This window comes from Phlebotomus argentipes, unplaced genomic scaffold, assembly GCF_947086385.1.
Source record: "Phlebotomus argentipes unplaced genomic scaffold, Phlebotomus argentipes genome assembly contig_15, whole genome shotgun sequence".
Lineage (NCBI taxonomy): Eukaryota > Metazoa > Arthropoda > Insecta > Diptera > Psychodidae > Phlebotomus > Phlebotomus argentipes.
Window position 1 is genome coordinate 9,734,238 of NW_026776181.1, and position 22,206 is coordinate 9,756,443.

The 22,206-nt window shown below is 39.5% G+C and overlaps 2 protein-coding genes across 2 annotated transcripts; both read left to right on the forward strand.

Annotated features, from left to right (window-relative positions):
* The first annotated feature begins 8,595 nt into the window (after nucleotides 1-8,595).
* LOC132262059 (NF-kappa-B inhibitor cactus-like) lies at nucleotides 8,596-20,898 on the forward strand. Its single transcript, XM_059761186.1, has 7 exons — nucleotides 8,596-9,550; nucleotides 10,197-10,374; nucleotides 12,828-13,044; nucleotides 19,255-19,343; nucleotides 19,476-19,634; nucleotides 19,708-19,800; nucleotides 20,210-20,898. Exons 1-7 carry the CDS (start codon nucleotides 9,060-9,062, stop codon nucleotides 20,279-20,281), a joined length of 1,299 nt encoding a protein of 432 aa, XP_059617169.1. The 5' UTR covers nucleotides 8,596-9,059; the 3' UTR covers nucleotides 20,282-20,898.
* Nucleotides 20,899-21,309: 411 nt separating this feature from the next.
* On the forward strand, nucleotides 21,310-21,969 carry LOC132262212 (ragulator complex protein LAMTOR3 homolog). The gene is made up of 3 exons (XM_059761395.1): nucleotides 21,310-21,450; nucleotides 21,527-21,719; nucleotides 21,788-21,969. The coding sequence occupies exons 1-3, from the start codon at nucleotides 21,407-21,409 to the stop codon at nucleotides 21,923-21,925; spliced, it is 375 nt and encodes a 124-aa protein (XP_059617378.1). The 5' UTR covers nucleotides 21,310-21,406; the 3' UTR covers nucleotides 21,926-21,969.
* The last annotated feature ends 237 nt before the right edge of the window (nucleotides 21,970-22,206 follow it).

A 22,206-nucleotide genomic window follows, 5' to 3' on the forward strand; every position in this document is an offset into this window, starting at 1 on the left:
GAGGAGTGAAAATGCCCACCCCACAAGCGATTGAGAGGGTGTCGATGGATGGCGAAGAACAAGATAACTCAATCGTGTCATTTGGTCCATTTTTACGGCCCAGCTGCCAAGATGAGATCCGCAGGATATGTGAGGCCAGCGTTATAAAAGTGATAGCTCCAATGCTGATTTCCCTTTCTCTCACAATGGCATTCATGAACGGAAAATACCAATTGATAGTGACAGAGTGCGACATAAAATGTGAATCCATTTTCCCTTTCACTATGACGCCCTAGAGACATTTTGTGCCTCCTCCCCCCCCTGCCCCGTGTCTCAACCACTTTCTCCCCATTGTCGTCCTGATACATATACGTCACTTTTTATGGGGCATGAGAAAATGAAGATTATCGTATACTTGAATAGAATTCCACCTCATGTTTCAGACGCGCACCCGATTAACAAATGGAGAGAAAGGGAATTTCCTCGCTCTCAGTGTGTCAAAGGAAGATTTATCATTCCATTGACTATTGATGACACAAATTCATCCTTCGTCCTCTACCACATTCATCCACTAGAGATAGCGAGGAAGAACAGAGATTACATACATTCCGACCACGTCTCTGTCATTTGCACACTCGCTGGGAATTGCAAGATCCCATGCAAAAATTCGCCGCTAAACAGAAACGCAAAATGCCAATGAAGGAAGAGGTATGAGTATTTGTAACTCCACTTTTATTACACTATCTCATAGAAGATTTCTTATTTTTCAGACTGCTTTGCATGCGATCTGCAAATATCTCAATCTAATTAAAATTTGAGATACAAATTTCTTTATCTTATACATAATTTGACAATAAGTGGAAGTGACAATGTCTGTGACACTTTACTCGTCATTTGGAAAGATAGCGAGCTTTTATCATTTAAGACACGGTGCTCCTTTTAATATCATTCTGTCTAATATCTTCACGTGAATCTTTTGCAAATAACAGGAGGATTTTTATAAATCTTTCTCGACGCATTCCTTCTCTAAGCTTCTCCGAAATCGACCAGAACAACCCAAGATCATTTCTTCCTTCATCGTAAATTTCACCCATGTCTTAATCAAATGTTGATGGGAAAAATATAGTGAGACATTCCCTGAATTCCTCTGCATAACTAAATTGTCCAAATTATTCCTAAATTGCTCTCCTCCTTTCTAGTCTGCAAGTCATTTATATCCGTCTTGTACGGGTCGAGGTCAGATATGTAATGGAGAGCATTCTTGTAAGGCAGGGAACCACACCAGAGCACCATAACACAGCGTGAGTAATAACATTAATATTTCCATGCTCAATGTCAGAATATTTCAAAGTATCTCCAGAATTTCTGCTGCACTCTCTGCACACTTTCCCGAAAATAGTCAAAGAAAAGCACAACCAAAATGGAAATGTGATTAAGAGCTATGTTATGGTGGCTTAACCTTCCCTTCGGCAACGAGGATTCCTGGCGAAGCAGCAATGAATGGAGCAAATGCGAAATCCATCTGTGCTTAAAATGTTTGCAATATTGCCAAAGCTTCTAATTCATGCAATTTCTAACACATTTCCCATTATATTTGCCAACTCTGACTTTCCTGCATGTAGCACAAAAGTGGTGAAATGTAGGTAATCACGGCCCTGTGAATTCCGAAAGCTCTGCAAATTGCTTTTGCTTATCCACAATCCCCACATGCTTGTGGTGCGTCATTTGAATGGGGGAGAATAAGAGAAAAAGGACCAAAGTTCCCAAGTTAAAATTCACGCTGTGAAACCCTCTACTGTGTCGCTCCACTTGAATTATGTATCAGTGGCTCCATCGCTCCAGCACATTCCACCAAACTGCTTCACAAATCTTGCCATCAGAATCACACAAAATGCGTCAGGAATTGCGACATTGCTCTGATCTCACCCACACGTTGCCTGAATTATATCATGGGAGCTATCATGGGATGAATGTACTTCTCTGTATTGAGCTGGCTTGATGAGTTCTCTCAAGGATCAACATCCTGGATCAAGCTATATCACGAGCTTTAAGTTCCACCCATATAAATTGATTTAATCGTCCGTGTAGTTTTTCCGCATGAGCAAGTGAAGTAGATTTTCTGAATATCAAACAAAAAATCCTAATCTTTCATCCATGTTTCACATCAATGTGAGATACACAGCAATTTGCAATTCACCCTGGAAAAAGCTTCGCATGGCATCAGGGAAGCTGAATGAAAGCTTAAGTCGAGTGATGAAGACATTTTTCACGCAAAGCCCACAAATCGGCAGATTAATTGGAATTGATTACACTGACAATTTGCCTGTGGATAAATTGACCGCAAAATCTCACCATAACAAAACATTAATTTCTCTCCTTTAGGGATTTTTCCGTGCTCTTTCCCCCCAATATACTTTCCAATCTATCACCATTTGTGGGATGGGACATGAGAGAAATGTCTGTGTAAATTTTGCACTGTGCACAGAAGCAAAATTGATGAAGGAAGTGTTTCAGAGATAAATTTCTCAATTTCTCGCCATTCATCACGCACACAAGACGTCATCAGACGCTCTCCTCACATCCTCTTGATCTTTTCCACTGTCTCCCAACAATACCATACAGCATTATCGGGAACAAATTGTCTGATTTCTTGTCACTCACTTACAAAGATTGATGTTCAATGTCCTGCAGTGAGGCGGAGAATTTCATCAAATTCACACGATTTTCCGTGCGCGCACGTGAAGAGAAAAAAAAGCCGTCCAATTTGCACACACAATTATCGTTCCGGGCTATTTTCATTATCCTGACGACAAAAAATTGCTCGAACCACTTCATCATCGATATGGCACGAAAAATCCCATGAGGCTCGCATTGAGGGTTGAAAGGCGTAAATGAAAATGATTTCCATGGTCATAAATGCGAGTGTTATTTGCAAAGTTTCCGCAATAAGCGCGACCTCGAGTGGAGCACAATTTCCACGAGGACATCATGTCATTGTGCTCATGAATTATCTACTAATTCAGGATTGTCAGCTTTGCACGTGGATTTTCCCAACCAACAGAGTTTAGAGTGGATTGATTAATTCCTTGTTCAATTTCGGTTTAAAGATCTCTAACATATTCTGTATGTGATTCATTTCAATGGATGTTGTATTAATAATTCAGTTTTTATTTCTTGTTTTAAATGTACTAAACGATCATAAAAGTCCAAACGCACAATGTAATGAGAATGTGTACAACATCGTTAAAAGAGCTCTGTGCATGGTCAGATTGAAAAAGGAAGTCTGTCTGATGGCAACTGAGTAGACCCGAACAGATTTTAGGCTGGAAATTCCATTGGGAAAAACCAAATGCACACGAACACAGGCACATGGCTTGAATCACAATATATTGGGATAATGGTTTCTAAAACGTCTGATAAAATGTCAACGCATCAATTTTTCGGAAAATGAAAGTGAGTGAATTCGTGGAGTTCTTCAGAATCCCACTCACGTTCGGTCAATCTCTCACGACTTAAGGATTCTGCGTAAAAAAAGATAAAACCTCTCTTGCGGCAAGTCTCAAAACATGAGCAGTTGAAGAAATTCCCGATGGCAAATATCATTATGATGAGAGTGACTTATTACATTGGGTTTGAGCTTGATTAATGACCTCAATTATCATCGTCACTTCAGAAATATTTACAGGAAAGCGCTTCCTCTAAGTTGGTCACTCAGTAAACAATAGCAGCTCTTCAGCGATGCTCGTGGAGATGTCTCAAATTGTGTCGTTAAAATTGATAAATGCCCGCAATGATGGAATAAAGACTGTGCAATTCTCATCTAATTAAAATCACTCAATGTCCACATTTGCGCCGTTCTCACATGTCAAGCTTTCATGTCATTTATTCATACACAGCAAAGCAGCAGAGGCAGAGAGAAGTCTACCAAAACTCCCGCTGAAGAGTGCTGGATCTCTCGTCAGTTTTTAGTTAACGTCCACCGAGGGAACATTTCTGTGAAATTTTAAACATGTCTATCTGCACGTGCTTTCAGCATTTCCCCGGGGACTGATGTACCTATGAAGCAGAAGCCCAGAAGTTGCCCCATATGGAGAGCAGCAATGTTCCATGGTTGCTGCCGAATTAATCGTTACAAATTGCTTTATGCTTCCACTGATGTGTTTGTGTATCAATTGAGAGGGATTTTTCATGTCGTTCGGTGTGATTTTACGAGGATTTCCATGAATATTTCACCCATACTGAAAATCGGAACGAATGGTCGGAAGTTGAGGTGTTGGGATTTACGGCTATAATGGCAAATAGTCAAAGAGACGCGAATCGTTTCGATGGAATAAGCTAGAAAGCCAATTTACTCACGAAGATTTCTCAGAAGCGCTCAATAATGGGCTCGCACTATTGATATATAAGTGTCTACACTAGCAGATAAATTAATAGCACGCTGCAATTGTTGTATAAAAAGTGGAAAGAAAGACATTGCAGATCATTAATATCATTTGCATAAGATTTATACTACAACAGAGACTATGGATATTAACACTTTCAGTTATTCAAATGATATGTGCCAGACTTGTTGTCGCACCGCCGAACGGCAAGAAGAATAGTCAACAGTGGAGGAAAGAGAAGTGTGATATCGTAGACAAATTAAATTCAGCAATTTATATGGCAAAATGCTATCTTTATTCCGCCACAATCTTTTTTGCTAATGTTCTATTTCACTTCTCGTCCGTGTATGCAAATTCGCCACGTCGGATTATTTTGCTGACATGACCTAAAATTATGTTGATAATTCTAGAGATTACCAACCGATTTGTTTTCGCATTGAAGCTTTGTAGTTTTAACGGTAAGCTCTCGTATTTGACCAAAACTGGCGGAGCTTTTCAACGAAATAAACACTGAATGGCAGAGTGTTCAGCAAAAAAAAACGAGGAAGCAAATGAAGCTATAAATTTATTCAGTAATCTTGCTACTCGTATGATTTTTCTCAATTCTTAAATTTATTACAGCGCAGCTTTTTCTCCGGTTTATTCTGTGTTTTCCCGTCATTGACCGACCACATTTCACATGACTTGAGCTGCCTGACAAAGTGTGGGAATTTTGCAGACATCTCATGGACACACACTATTCTCGCCTCCACATGCATCCTTTCTGGCGCCTAAGGGCGAATCCTCGCACGCAGAGAGCGACTTCCTGGGATGAAATATGGCCCGGCGTCATCATCTGGCGAGCACGAGGCGCATAAGACCATCCCACATGCGTGCCAATTGTGCGTTGCACAAAATTTTGGCCCTCGGAGGAAATTCCCACCATCCCTTGTAATTAATGGTAATCTTCGCTGGGTGTGATTGCCCGGGCCACCATTTGCACGCTTTTTATTAGGGTTCACCCTAATATCTGCATATTTCTGGGTTTTTACGTCTCTAACGACCCAGCACTAAAATCCTGGCAAGCGCCAGGCAATTTTCTCCCAAAATGTACCAACCAAATTTGTGCATTTGCCATCCTTTGGCCAGATGCTGAAGGAATTGCGCACCTCTCTGGGAATCTACCTTGGGAAAATACGATGCACATGTGGTTTTTCGTATCTGCCAGACTGAGAAAGGGGCGTTCAACTGCCGAGGCGAAGCATGTTCAGCAGTGTTTTCAGTACAAGATCGACTGCCGTGAAGCGTGCACACATCGAAAAAAGCGTCTGAGAGTCACAAGAAAAACCTGAAGCACACATTCTCTGGGTTTTTATTCACTAAACCGCGAGAACACATAGCATTTGTGTTCTCTGCCGCACAATTCAAATTTCCCCGTGTCGCGAATGTGTGTCGTAAGTGATAATAAGAAAAAACATTCAACATGCGAAAGAGATTACAATCGTGCCAAATGACTTAACTGAGAAGAGAATCTACGCAAAGTTTAGCATTTAATTTTACATTTATTCGGTGCAACAGTTCCTCTAAATCATCTGCAACTAAACTATCTCAGTATTATACATAGTTTTTTCGTCTAGTCACTGGCAAGAGGTTAGACTTGTTGCGAGAAAAATCCATAGTGTGAATCAGTGCTCGCCAATTAAGTTTCGCTTCAGTGGAAGAACGCGCACAAGACATAATAAAAAAAAGACTACTGGAAAAAGACTGAATTCTTGTCATTGTTTGACGAGACTCTTTTTGCGATCATCAATTAACTTACCGGTAAGCCTAATTCATTCAAATACAGTCTCTCTCTCTCTCTCTCTCTATTGTATGCCTTGTTACTTCCTCGCCATTTACCGCGCTTCATATTATGTGTTAATATTGAATTGCTAATGTAAACACCGACTTCGCATGTGAAATTTCTTCTTTCTCCCAACCACATCGAATTGCTGATTTTGCGCGTGGTTGTGTGAATGGAACATGCGTGGAAAAAGAGATCTCCGACCACGAGATAAGCGTATTTGTACGTCTCTATTGCCACAAAAAAGTCCACCGGCAAAAATTACCGTTTGACATGGCAAAATCTGTCTGAAATTATATAGCATTTCTCACTTATTAGATGTATAATGAGCTTGCATTCCCACTACTCTTCACTACTTTATGCGCGACTGAAAAGATACTTTGGAAATCCACTGCTTATTGTGTATCTCCTTGGCGAATGTAAACAAATAAAGATAATGTGCAAAAGTGTACGTCATATCAACTGACGAGGCGCGATTTCGGTGAAATTTTGCGTCACGATTAATCACTATGTGTGGAGAAAAGATTTCGGAAACTACGATGAGATAAACCAAAATACCCTCAGGAAATTCCATTGCGTTGTCGGTGAGATTGATTCCAAATTACGCTGTATTTTCTAATCGACATATAATTGGGTATAAAGAACTAAGAAGCCCTAGCTGCAAGAAGAAGCCTTCTTCTTGGTATTTCTCTAAAAGGGAAACCTTTATTTCGGGTATTTCCAACAGCTGACAGCAATTATCACGTTCGGCTTGCGTTCAGCTGAGAAGAAAAATTAACACTTATCAACTAGAATTTCAAATAATCATCTCTCCGCCTAGAGAGTGTGTTCCCAATCTCGATTTTATTGCTATTCAAAGTAATTACTACATCTGAAAGATAGAGTGTTGATATCTCCAGGAACTCGTCGCCCATTTCTGGGAAAGTGTCACATTGTGATCTCAATAGTGTTTACCTCAGCAAATCATTCGCAAGTGCTTGCTAATTAGTAATGGGAATATTTAGTTTTTCCCCGCGACTTTTGTTTACCTTCTTCTGTTGATAATGAAATGAATGCCCAACTTATTGTGCGGGGAAAAATCAGAGCTTTCTCATGCGCGAAAAGTGGGAGGATTCATTGAAAAAGATGCAAGGTAAAAAAATCATGGTGGAAATTCCGCAACTTTCCAATTACTTTGGAGGTTGGATTTGAATTTCACCTTTTCGCACATCGTCTCATTTTTTTTAATTTGCCAAAAATTCCCACTCTGCGCGACTTTTCCCCGCATTCAATATGCGCTACCGATGGTGGCACATTATCGCACATTTTGCTCATCTGTACGCCTTTCTGGCGGTCCGCGGTGCCCCTTTGCTTGTGGTCTGACCTCCAATAGCACTCATTTGGATGTGTGTGCATCTAAAGACGCGGGCTCCAGCTCGGGAGTGGGATTATATTTAGTCAATGCACGGAAATTCTTGCCTTTTGAGGCCTCCACTCTCTGGGACTTTCCAAACAGCCGCCACACAAGCTAAAAAGTGTATTACAGTGAAATTCCCGTGGCGCATCATTCTTCAATTTTATTACACACTACTCATCGTCTCTATATTGGCTTCTTTGTGTGCCTTCAGCGCGATGTAATTAAACTTTATCCCTCTACGAAATTGTAGGCAAGTCAGGCGAGTTGAACAAAGGTAGAAATGAGTAAATATGAAATGTGACCATTTTCCCGCGAAGAGACGAACTGGCTGGTCGATCACAATTCAAACTAAAAGCTTTGTTATGCTAATTTCTTCATTTCTCATTGCGCGTTGCTAGAAAGTAATTTTCAGAAAAACTTTTATTCAATGGAAGAAAAATACATAAAAATTTTTTTTAATGATTTGAACAACACTTGGCATGGAGTCAAAGGTCAACTGGGTCATGTCGAAGTGAAAGAGTGATGTCACAGAAAATATTTTATGTTTTCATTAATTCGAATTGAGTATCGTGCGATTGAAGCACGTTCTTTCCACAGGAGAATTTATTTTGCGCGAAGTAGGGTAGAATTTGACAATTTTTCAAAAATGAACACACTTTGCGGTTTAGACTTTGGATGCCTGTGGTTACACATTTCCAACACAGTCACTCATTCAGCAGACATTCAGTCCGAGTCTTCTCGGAAATCCGTGTACCCACGGTGTGGATTTTTGCGAAATGTTACCAGGAAATTGATGGCAAAATGGGATTTCACGAGGGATTTCATGACAAAAATCACGTTCCTTTTTGGCGGGAAAATACAATGCGCGTCTGCCCTCCAGCGGTGGACTTTTTCCCTTTCTGTAGAAAAATTCCCACCACAGGTTATTCACCACACACGCACACACTCTCACGGAGCGCACGCTTCCACGCCACTTCGGGTGAAGTCGCACGACGAAAACTTTCAATTGTCAGTTCTCGAGGTGATGTTGAGTGGAAAAGACGTGTTTTTGCGCTGAGACGTAGTATTTTTTGTACATTCTCTGCTTGCAATTTGTGTGCTCACGATACGACATTCTTATGTACGACATCGGAGTAATTATGTTATTGAATCACAGCAGAGGATCGTGTGTTATCAATATTCCGCTTGATAGTGTTGTGCAATAGATATTCCCCACTCTGGGAGGCCACTGAAATCTCAAGTGGAAAGTTTCACAGCGGATTCGCCATCTTGTGAATACTTGGGACTTTTAATATAAAATAACAATTTTCCTCGTGTGGGATTTTCACCGTCTGGCATTCTCGCAGCACAAGTGTCGTGTGTTGTGTGGCGAGCAGCTCTTAGATATTCTTGTTCTTGTGGCGGGGCTGCAGGAGAGAGAGACTTTCTTTTGTTGTGTTGCTAAAACTGAGAGATAAATTGGCGAACTTGTTCATTCAACATGTGGGATCCGAAGGCGACGACGAGTGAGGCACAGGAGAGGAAAAACCTGGACAAGCATTGCGACTTTGAGGTGTCCCAAGGCGGAGATTCGGGCTTTATGTCATCCGAACAGTGCATGTCTCTGAGTGAGATACAGAGCGACGAGGGCAAAGGCTCCAACATCAGCAGCGCGCCAGACAACGCTTCGAGGAGCCAACAGCAGGACAACAGGCCCAGCCAGAAGATCAGCAACACGTGCAGCGCCCTCGACTCGGGCGTCATCTCAGACAGCGGGCTCGTGTCATCCGGACAAATGCTGCTGGACCGCGAGGTGAACGACAACGTGTCGGAGTGGTTCTGCAATCTGAGCCTCAGCCAGCCCGTGAACAACCTGAGTGGGCAGAAGAGTGCCAAGAGGGCGATCGATCCAAAGCCACAGACATGCGACATTGTACCTGCCGTCCAGGAGCCATGGGAGATGTACTATCTCCAAAATGCAGATGGTGACACGTAAGTCTCTCGCATGTGCTTTAGTAGAAGCTTCGGTACACCAATTGCGATATGAGTGTCCTGATAAGCCAGGCAACAGTCATTAAAGTCATAATTTTTTAAGGTACTTAAGTCTTCAACAGACAGATTGACTTAACGAGAAATCCTAGTGATTCACGACGAGTCTTGGAAGAGTGACGGTTGCTCTGATCAAAGACTGTGATCAGGTTTTTCCGATCGTCGATCTTAGGCTGAGAACAGTTGATTTTTTTTTTTTTTGGAAACACTACGATCAAACCACGTGGCAGGCTCTGTGAGAATAGTTTAATGAATTGTCTGAGTCACGATACACTGAGCGCTCTTGTCTATGATCGCGATAAAAAGACGTAAAGACCCACAATGTCAAACAACTAAGAGATGAATATAATCGAAAGATGTTGAATCACTGGAGTTTCCAAGTGCCAATTAGCATTTTTTTATGTAAGAAAATGTCTCAATAGAGTCCTTCATGCAGGATTTTCCAATGATCACGACGCCCTTGGTGTGTCTTTGCGTTTGAATATGTTTTTATGACTCTTGCCATTGTCTCTATTTCTTGGGAAGGGTGCACCTCAATTCTCTTGTGTCAGTCGATCCTATGAGTTGATAACACCTTCACTTTCTCCAGACACCTGCACTTGGCCATACTGGATGGATACGAGGACGTGGCGCGAGCTCTCATCAGAATGAATCCCTACCCTTGTCTGCTGGACATTCAGAATGACTTCTTCCAGACTCCACTGCATCTGGCCGTCATCACAGGACAGCACACAACGGTGCGAAACCTCATTTTGGCCGGCGCTGAGGTAAGATTTCATCTAAGATTTCATTAAGACTCCAGTTTCACTCTGGCTTGTGGGCGATTTGCGCGGGGTGTGTGGGTGGAAAGTATTTTTCTCTCTCAATCCAACGTCTTTGTTAAATTGCGATAATGAGGTATGAACACGATGCCTGGAAAATCCATACATTGTGAAACATTCAAATTGTTTTTCATCACACAGCATCGCAACAGTTTTTGCGCCATAGTTTTGAAAACCGCAATCGCGGTAATTGCCGATGAGATGAAGTGCCAACAACTGTAGGCCTAGACTGTATGTAGAGTTGTTGGGAGGATTTTGTAGAGAGAGCGCAGCTCTGTGACCATACATTTCGCGTTTCCCCTATCGTAATGTATTAAATTGTGGAAAGTCCGCAAGGCGAGAGAGACAGCTTGAGAGGTATTTGCACGACGAAACACCATTTGAGGTGATTATGAATGATATCAGCAATTTTTACACAACGGCTATTATTGTGCGAAACACCATCTCGCTGGGATATTCCCACAATATACCTCAATACTACTTTATAGACGCAGTAATATTGGTGGCGAGCGCAATTTATGCTTTTTTTCTCTCTGTCTCTTGACTTTTCTGTACTTGGACCGCAATTTCTTCGTCGGGGGCAGATAGTTTTGTTTTTTTTTACGAGTCTCACCTTCAAAAAATCTCTCCACGCACTTTGGGCACTGACATGTAATTTTTTCTCCCTCATCTCCATAAGGAAATGGGGAATTTTGCGAATTTTTGCGTGGGAGGTGTGTGTGAATACAATGCGGGGAAAATAAAAGTTTCCGTAACGCTTTTTGTACTCACTGAATTTCGTTTGTTCCATGAGTGCAAATTAACCCATCAATATCCAATTTCATGCTAAGTAAATGCTGTATTTATCATCTGTTGCCATATGGGAAAGATGACGAAACGACTGATTTGCAAGTAAATGTGGTCAGTACAGACGATTGACGTATTGGGAATTGATGTGACGTCTTGCCATTAAAGCTAATAATTAAAAATTATTGAAATGCAGTCGCTGCAGACGTAAAGAGTTTAATTGCATTTCCAGTTCTATCAAGAATGAATGATCTGCACACTTAATGAGCAAGTGCAAAGTTGAATGCAAGATTGCTTCTCTGCATAAATGAGAATCATCTAGAACATCATGCTATTTTCGTCTTAGAATGCTGACCTTTTATCCAAGTTAATAATCTGTTGAAAGCGCGAATAGAGTCTGTAGATGATTAGATTCAAGCTTTACAATTAAAGGAATTGTAAAGAAACAGTGCGTGGGCAAAAGTGTTTGAAAAGAACGAAAGAAATTTAAAAATCCTAGTCGAATCCTTTGTTGTCGCGAGAGAAGCATCAACAAGAACAAATCCCTGGGCGAAGAATTGGTTTAAAGGCTCACAAAATGGACTTAGCAGACTTGGGAAAACACAGACACACGGAGGGAAGAAAAAAGATTAAAGAATCTCGGCAGAAGATTTATACATGAATTTTTAATGGATCGCTTAATGAGATTATGGAAGAAACGTGCCTAGGGGGAATATTTAATAATGGGTTAAAACACAGAGCAGAGATTGGCAAAGACTATCTCATGACATTATATTTTGCATTGATGTATGCGAAGAATGCAGAGGTGTAGTCGTGTTGGGATTGTTTTCATACAAAACCAGATCAACCTGTTGACAAGTCTGGGAAATACCCAGAAAGTTGGAGCTCTTCTTCCTTCCCTTCGGCCGCGCTGTTGTGCGTGGCGTGATGATGTCTGTGATATTGAAATTTTTGCAAAATGTATTCAACTGAGCAGAAATTTCACTTAATCATTTTCACTTTGGGGATTTCTGATGTCTGGAAAAAACAAGTATAATTAATAAAATGCAAGAAGAGCTTTTGCGCGTGAGACAGTAAATGCAATGAGAGGGAGAAAGAGATGAGATATTCTCGAGATTATTCTTTCCGCATGTGTGAGAAAACAGTGTAGAATGACGCTGGGTTTGACGTAGATAGAAATTTTCATATGACGGAGGAAAACTCAGAGTCTCTCAAAAATTCCACGGCTGAGAAAATTATATTTATAGCCCAGCGAAATGAGTGAAATACTCTGTTTTGGGGCTTTTGTGTGAGTGTGTTTCAAAATTAGCTGAAATTTTTCGAATTGAATAACACTTTTCCATTGGCAGTGTTTGTGTGAATTTTCACACGATGTTGGAGACTTGATTTTCCTTGATGTTTGGGTGGATATTTTTAGTGTTTCTATAATTGGGATGAGAGATAGAGAATAGGCAAATTGGTTCTTTACTTTGCTTTTTAGAAAATTTTTGGTCCAAGATATTTTTGCACAGACACTTAATTCCTTTGTAATTATTTATAGACCCAGAGAGGATTTCGGAAGTTGGATCTTTTTTTGCACATCATGTGGCTAATTTTAATGCTTCTTCTTTCAGCCCACCATTCGGGACTACAAGGGAAATACTCCGCTGCACCTGGCCTGCGAGAAGGGTGACTTGGGGTGTGTTCGCGCCCTGACTGTGCCAATTGCATTGACTGAAATCCAAGATGTGTTCCGAGCAAACAGCACATTCACAGACAGTAGCAGTAAGAAGAAAAGGAATTCACCGTGTATTCAACTTCCTGGCGATTTGGATATGAGAAATTACGATGGTGAGTAGTATTTTTCTTTTCCATGGAAATTACACACACGCGAGTCCATCGATTGCCTGGCCGCTGACCATGTGGAATATACGTCAAGTGTAAAATAGATTTTCTATTTTTGGCATCCTTTGTCCTGCGCAACTCACAGGAAATTCAAAGCCATATTTTCCAACCCCCTTTCTCGTACAATTTTCCGTGCTCCTCCTGACGTTCTTCCACTTGAGCGTGATATTTCTGTACTTTCCCACACAAATTGCCCAAGTATGAGTGCATGTCGTGTGTTCGCCTGGGTGAGAAAGTGGAAAATTCAACAAGAGAAATCGATTTTTCCCTCCTGGCTATTTTTGGTATTTCCACGAATTTTCCATAGTGGCTGGAAATTGCGGGTCATTGCTTGGTATGGGCCGGAAAGTGTGATTATGATCAGAATTTATATGTGATACATATTTAGAAGCGTTGCGAGTGAAATTTTTGATTAATGCTCTCTTCCTTCTTCAATTCGTTTTCGCCCACTTTTTCTCTTTTATCTCCTCTTCTCATCAAGTGTAAAAGCAACCGCTTGTCTGAGGACGGGGAAATCCCAGAGAAGAAGACACGAAAGAATTACACACAGTTATGGGTTATTAAATGATGGCTAAAAGAAGACTTTTTACTTTGGGGAAATTTTGAATTTAATTTCCGAGCGAAAAAACCTGTTACATTTTTTTTCTTACTCTTCGAGTGTACAATTTAGCATCTTGTGATATTTAATACATGAATATATTTTGCCACATCTGTTCAGGTGAACAGCAGAATTGGAGAATAATCAAAAATATACTGTCAAGGTGCTTCCGGTAAATTCTGCTTATTATTGGTGAATTTTTTCTGGCACTCGTCTTGAGATACACACAGCTTCTCTGTAGCGTGCTGTTCGTGATTGATTTTTTGGAATTTTTCCATCATTTGAATAGCGAATTGAAATGGCAATTGTGTGCCATTGATTGTATTTTTTTTATTTCCTCTCACAACCTTCCTATAAATGTGTGTGCAGATTTTTTCCAAACATCTGTACGGTCTGTAAGTGCTCAAGAACGCATAGAAACAGGACAGAAGTAAAAAAAAATAGTCAGTCAATGCTTTGTGGAAATATAGAAATTGTGCTGATTTTTTGTTGTGCTGCAAGTGCTTGATAAAAAGTCACTAGTATAAAATTATACTGTGTAGACAGACTTTAGGCATTGTGTGTGAGAGGGAAGAGACGCGATCCGTTCTCTTTCTTGAGCATGTTTTAATTGCATTGTGACTGTGTGTAGCGTTGGAGGCGAAATATATACAGAAAATTTTTGGGTTTTCCCAGCATTTTGCCTGGCATTTTATACCGAATGAACAGCGCGCAAGCAAAAGAGCTTTCAGAGCGACGAGAATGTGGATATACACAGACACAAGCTTGTGAAACTAATGGAATTTACAATACACACAGATGTTTGAAAATAGCATGAAAATGTAGTGTATGTGGCGTGGAATGAAATAAAAAGAGACTCTTTAATTATGTGGCGATGCAATAAATATGGAGGAAGGAGAAAGACTATAAAATTGAGGTGTTGTAGACAGAAATCCACATTTACAATGCCTTAATGAAGAAAGGAGAAATCATTCTTTTTTTGGGGTGGAAGATGATATAAATAGAATTCAATTGCATCAGTCATTGATTGTTTATCTGGAAGAAATATTAAGAGATGATTTATAATTGCCAATTGCTTATCGCTTGAAGTCTTTGTTTGATGAAATGAATGAGTTCTGCGAACAAAATTTTTCTCATTATCGCGAAGAAGTGATTTTAATCGCAATGTAATCTATTAATAAACCTCCCAGTTTTCCATATTTTGAGACTTTAAGTCGTCTGGGCATAATCTTGTTGAGGAAAACACTGTCTCTTCATCACCTTTTTCATTCAGAGAAAACTGTGTGAATTTTCTCAGTATGGATTGTCACGCGATTTTCCATCATCTCATGGCAGTTTCTTGGCAACGTGCGCATGCCAGACGGCAAATGGCTAAATATGAAAATTCACCAAATGCAAGAATATTCTCACAGTCTCTCCTTGTTTTAATAGTGTGGAGGAAAAAATAGACATGCAAAAGCATGTGACTGGCGAGGCTGATGACATAGAAATTCCTTCTTGGTGATTTGTATTTGTCTTTTTGAGACGTCTGCATGTCTATTTAGGATGGCTTATAAAGGCTGTGCGTGTCGCGATAGAAGTAAATTGAATATAATTTTCGTAATGTACCGCAAAAATGGTAAAACCCGAATTGTGTTCAATTTGGAATTACCAAAACGCGATTAATTGTAATGTCTTGTTGTCTCAAAGTATGTTCACATTTGTGGGGGGAAAAAAACTGTTGCCATGCAGAATTGTGAGTAATGTAAGGGAAAACACATGTTGTCAAGAGGAACTTGAGAGGATCACTTGGTAATCTATTTACCCAGAACCAATATGGTTTCGCAGTAATTAAGGAAAACTCAAAGATCAATCATTTAGCTGGTATTTGTTTCTAATTATTAAATCAAATGCAATTGTCTGGATGATGAGAAAGAAAATGTTGTGAGTGGAAAGATTGCAGGGTTTAATATTAATGCGTTCATACTAAGTCAACAGCGCAGATGGAGGGACAAGAAAAACCCAGTGGAAATTCCATATGTTTATTGTGTCTCTTTCTTGTTTTCTTTGGAAAGAATCTGCGACACATCACACGGAACTGTGTGCGACTTGTCATTTTGAGTAATTCTCCAATTTGGTCTAATTCTGCGAACTTATGAGTAAATCACCGCAAAAGAATGTTCCGTGATGAGAAGGGAACAAAAAGTTGTGAATTATAGGAAATGTCTATGAAATGAGTAATAATATTTTTAAAGTAATTTCCCATCATTCAATAGAAGGGCGGATTTCAGAAGAGGTTCTTTGCGTGAGGTTTATAGACGGCTCGGTGTTGAAATGATAAGGACGTATTTTCCGCTTTTTAGGTTTGGCTTTCTTTCCCATGAAACGGGGACATTTCGGAGAATCTAATCAGATTGCTCAGGTTTCAAAGGTTCACATTATCGATGTGTATATCACTTGAGAAATGTGTGCTTGATGTGTTGTCACTGGTGTGATGGTAAATTTTAATTATAAATTGGGAAATTCCTATTTGACTTGTCTTTTGAAAGTGTGTTTGTAAGCAGAGACATTGGCAATTTGGTGGCATTCTTTGCTGCTGGTCAGGGAAGTACAGACAATTGGGAAAAAAATGTGGCACAATTTAGCGATTTAGTAAAGTCCTGAAGTGGTGGATGGTTTTTTCAGCTCTTTGCACACAGTCTCCAATCCGAAATGAGGTTTCGCACTATCAGTGTGAACCACTTGAGAAAATGCTCTATGCCATGAATAGAATGGTTTCTTTTTTTCTCGGCTGATTTTGTGTAAGAGTGTGGGGAATTTTGGGTGTTTTGTGACTCCCATGAGGATGTTGTTTTTGAGGCCCGAAGAACGATAGTCAGAGAGGCCAAGATAGAGTCTCCAAGTGGCCTTGTTCGATGCCCTCTTTAGCATCGGAAAAACGGAAAGATCTCCGCGGTGAGTGATCTCTCTCTCTCGTTTTGTGTTACACCATCAGAATTTGCTGTAAAATCCCGGGAATTTCTACATTATATACCCACTTATTTTGCAATTTTAATCGATTCCACACACAAACCGCGATGCTTCTTTTTTTCCGCGCTCTACTGAAGTGAATTTCTCAGTCAGACAGGATGTTATGTTTTGCTAATTGCTCTGGCCTTTTCTCTCTATATCTACGGGGAGATCGAGATAAGAAAATCATCTCTAAAATATTGTCAATCACCCTTATGAATTTTTAATCTTCTCCAAAGCGCACAGTTAAATGCATGAAACGCAATTGGGAAATCCAATTTTTATTGTTAATGCCAAAGGCGGATTTTCTCTCTTTCACACACTAAGCGCGCGCTGGCACACATGAGTTCGTGGCAATTTGGCGGTGCGATAAGAGATAATGGATATTGTGTTTGTATGATCGCGACACTGCGATATCCAGTTGAAACTTGATGGAGGAATAAAAAATTCCTCCAGTAATCTCTTGGGCAGGCAAAGCACGCGGGGGTGATTTGTTTCTTTCACAAAAATCATCCACACAGGCAATGGTGTTGTGGGCGCTTGTGGTGTTTCACTGGACTTTCAATTGGACTTGCAAGTCAGCAGTGAAAAATTTATGAGGTCTCGTTCTCAAAATCAATTACCACAATGGGTGAGATTGGCTGATAAGATGGTGTGAAATCATTGATGAATTTCATCGCAATATTTCATTCGTTTTTTTTTTTCTATGCTTTGGAGCCACAAAAATACAAGAGAACACTCAACTTGAATGTGGAATTCTAATCTCGATGTGGCTAAAAATAATCTTCTCTGTATTGTCCAATACAGAATTTCCAAAATGTCACGACCTTGCGTGAAGTCATACGTTATAATAAGAATCAGTTTTATGACTTTAATGCTTCACACATGCTTGTCTTGATAAAGATTTACTCTTACTTTTCTTATAATTCAATTTTAAATTACACATTCAAAATAGACAGCGTACAATTTCAATATCTAGATAAGATTTATTGATGTTTTTTCTTCACCTTTTCATGCTTTGATATTGTGGGAAAGTGAATAAATTTATTGGGGAAAACAAAACTTCTACAGATTACATGTATACATTTGATCAAGACTTCCTAGTTGTAATGGATGAGATGAGAAGGTGTCATTATGCAATCATGCTGAAAGATCTTCTCTATTGACAATAAAATACAATTCAAGGTAAATGAAAAGTGCAAACGCTTAGAAATCAATTAGTCTAGAAGGGAGGGGTGAACTTTCAAGTGCAACTACAACAATAGACAGTTTGAGAGGGTTTCAATAAACGCTTTTATTAGTCAATTATATAATCTATCTCTATGGGAGAGGATTACAACAGCATTAGCATTAATAGCCTTCAATATCTGAATATTGTCGAAAGATTATACTTGACAGTGTCTTTTGAGGATACACTTCCTTTTTTCAAAGTGCGCGATCAAAGTCCGCATGTTTTTGCACGCTTTCAAATAGTTGATAGAAATCGATGCAGTTGTTTTCACTGCGATAGAGACTTGCCTGCGTGCAGGGCATTCCATTGACGTCCATTCGCGTGTGTATGAATTTATAATTTAGGGTAAAATTGAATAAATAAATATCATTTGTGCTCTCTATGAAATTTCTCTTTAATCCGCAATCGTGATCTTAGTTGATAGAGTATCATGTGGGGAAATTTGCATGACGTGCGACAAGAGACGATCGTGAATGCATTCAAGGAGATCATGATCTCAGAATTCTTCACAGTTTTCCAGGAACTTTGAGACTTACTTTGAGGAGGAGAGAGAGATCAGAATATGAGACACAATGATCTCATATTGAGTGATCATTTGTTTTGTTCACCTCACTTCATTTCTCAGCGTCTCAACTGGTGTCTCGCGACTGTGTTTGCGGAACTGAATTAAGGAATGTTATGATTGGGCTTACTGAGTGTGTGTATTTTATTGCAGAATTGCGATACGTGAATGCCTTCTGAGTTGTGTGCCTTCGAAAATGTGGGAGTGCGACGATGATATCAGAGAATCACATCAATATCAATCTCATATTCTTCTCTATGATAATGAGCTGCTCATATGATGTTGCTAAGACGCATATAAGAGAGGCTCTTTTGCGTGGATTTCTCCACACCCACCGTCAGAAATTTTTAGGTGTTAATGAAATTCGGAAGATGTCAAATTTTCTTGGGGATTTTCTGTCTGTGAAGTAAGCTTGAAGAGACTAGTTTTTTTTTCTCTCACTCTTCACACAAATATCCACTCTTTGGCCTCTTCAATAAAAATTTTTTAAAGAAAATATATACAATGTTCAGTGTGTTGATGATCAAGTTGAGAAGGAGATTCTGTATAAATGTATTCTATTGTGTTGAGATAAATTTTTCGTGATTGACATCACAGCGTAATTTCCCACAATGTCTGTGAAGTGAAACTGTTTCCTAAGAGAATATCTAAAGGTTAAGAATGTGCTTGATTCATCTTATAAATTCGTCTCTCGATGAACTTGTGTGATTTTTCTTCCTGCACAACTTGTTTTCGGCTATTCAATAATCTTGTTTTTCTTGGTTAATGTCATTTCAGGTGAAAATTGTGTTCATTTGGCTGCACGAGGAAAACACGTTGACATTCTTCGACATCTTGTGTGGTGTGGAGCTGATATCAATGCCGGGGTAAGTGAAATTTGCAGTGATTTAAGAGTAATGCATGACGAAATGGGCGGAGCATTTGCGTGGGCGGAGCTTAAGAGGCGTAGTAGAAAAAAGGATGTTTTCTAATTACACTTTCCACTTCTTCTTTCACAGGAGGGAAAAAGCGGTGAGACTCCACTTCACATAGCCGTGAGTCAAGAAGATGAGCGTCTTGTGAGCTTTCTGATAACGGAGTGTCCGAAAATCAATTTGGAGAAGTGCACATTTGGTGGCATGACGGCTTATCAATTTGCTGCAATCAACCGAAATCAGGTGAGTGTCAAATTGAGATTGATTGTTGTTCGAATGCAAATGACTAACGATATGATTTATCTCTTGAATGCAGATTTTAATGAGACATTTGGCCCACGGAGGAGCGGAACCACTGACACCGCCTGAGAGTGATTATGACTCAGAATCTGATTCCGATGACAGTCAGGTTAGCGATTAAATAGGCTCTAGAGATCATGCAATTTCTCACGCTATCACACATTACACAACACACACTCTCATACTATGTTCGATAAGTTAGCTACAAATCTGAATAATTTTAGGACAATCTAAGTCGCATTATTCACTAGAATTTTCTGTACAATTTCTATGTTTTAGTAGAATTGAGAAGGAAAAATGTTATGAATTTATCGAGAAACCCTCAATTACATTGGGATGGTTTTGCAAAAAGAAGAAAGGGGCTTCTCTGAATCTCTCTGTTCATGAGTTCGGGATGTAAGAAGAAAACACCATAATCACAAGACACGACAATCTGTTTAGCATTGCTTCTGTTCCATTTTCCGTAGGTGTGGTCTTGAGGAATGTTGTTTGATAACATGTCTTTCTACTATTTCTAGATGGTGGATCTTTTTGGATCACCTGGATACTTTCAGAAATTTAATGGGGCCAAAGCGATAAATGTTGCATAGAGACAAAGTGTGTGGGAGAGAGAGAGAGAGAGAGAGAGAGAGAGAAGTGCACAGTTTCTTCCTCTTTAGCTGAAACAATAGCGCTATGAAGGAAAGAAAGACGAAAAACTAGCAATCATGCTCATAATTAGCTCAAAAACACAATGATAAACATATTTTCTCCTCTCCAAGAGTGTTGGTTTTTCTTCTATTGAGAGAAAGTGGATGGAATGGGTGTGAAGAAATGCGATATGAGATGAAATGAAGAGTGTCTCTGAATTGTAGGATGAGGAAAAATGTTTTAGTAAATGTGAATATCATCATGTAATTTGTGTTTTAATCTTTGACTTAAAGAAAAATCCTTGAATAGATTTTAGAATCGGATAAAATAGTGAGAAATACAATTGTTGATTAAATGTTAAAATGAAGAATCCCAAGAAAGTGCCTTAAGATCGTAAATTATTTAGATGTGTAAATCATCTCATATTCGATAAATATTAGTTATGATTTCTCTATGTCTATTTGAAGAAGTTAATGGTTTAAAATTGTGTAAAATCTAAATGTCACAAAATGTATTCAAAGAATAGAGATAAAAATATGTAAATCAAACAAGTATTATTAAAGGAATTTTAACACGTTTCATGTCATAATTTTGTTTATTCATGTAAGGATAAAGTACAATTTTGCCATACTGAGAACGATGGTGTTTTATCATTAAAAAAAAAGTAATGAAAATTAACTAAAATGTAGACATTTCATGCCTAGAAATTAATTGTGAAGCTATAAAATGCTCTCCTCGCGAAGGGCAGAGGAATAAGACAGTGAAAAGCAAAAAGAATGAGAAAAGATATGAGAATATACATGTTTACTATATTATTTATTTATGCTAAGGTAGTTGATGTTAAAATAAATGTTCTTATTGAATAAATTTCGCGCATTTCTAATTCCAAAATGCAATATACTTAGCGTTTCTTTTCAATTTATGCTGAGAAGCCACTCAAATGTGGCAAAGTGGTGAAAAGTGGTGAGTATGCGCAACATTTGACAGGCGTTTCTAAATGTCAAAGTGTAAGTGGAGAAAACAATAATACTGTTTAATAAAAGTGTTTTTTTCCGCATTTCCAATCACATTATCACTGCAAGAGCATGACGGACGACATCAAGAGGTTCTTCAACGGCCTCCTGCACAAGTACTTCCTGAAATTACATCGTCAAAAAGGCAGAGAATGCCCAAAATCCTATCTCTTCCTTTTGTTTACGTTTTAGAGTCTCCGGATTGCATTGCATCGCAATCACGGATCGGGATGGAGTGCCTCTCGTGACTGTCACGGGTGAAAGAGTGCCTGAATTGGCGCTGAAAGCGACATTCCTGTCCACCTTCACAAATGCCACGGATCAAGCTAGCAAACTGGGTTTGGGGAAGAATAGAAACATTATCTGCATGTACTCCAACTATCAGGTAATGAAGTGGTGTTTCTGCTAGAGAATCCTGTACTGAAAACCTTGTTTTTTTTGGGGATATTGCAGATTGTCCAGATGAACAAACTCCCTCTTATTGTGACTTTTATCGGAAATCAAAATTGCAATGTGGGCCACATTCTAGCTATTGAGAATCAAATGGACACTTATCTGGATGACATCAAACTTGCTGTTACGGAGTCTTGATTGATAATTACGCTGTAAATGCGATTAAAGAATTTAAAGGCGAATTGTGTGTTTTTGTCCAGGAAGTTGATGTATAACCTCAAAGACGGCGTCGCCATCTCGTGACTGGGGCACGGAAATTCGAGCCCAGATGGTGGATTCATCGATTTGACCGACAAATCGATCAGTGGAGGTTATTTTTCTCACCATTGCAAGAGTGTGTACTTACGGGTCAGTGGGATCTCATTTTGTTCGTTTCCGACACGTGCTGAAAGTTCTGGGGCGCTCTCACGGGCTATCCG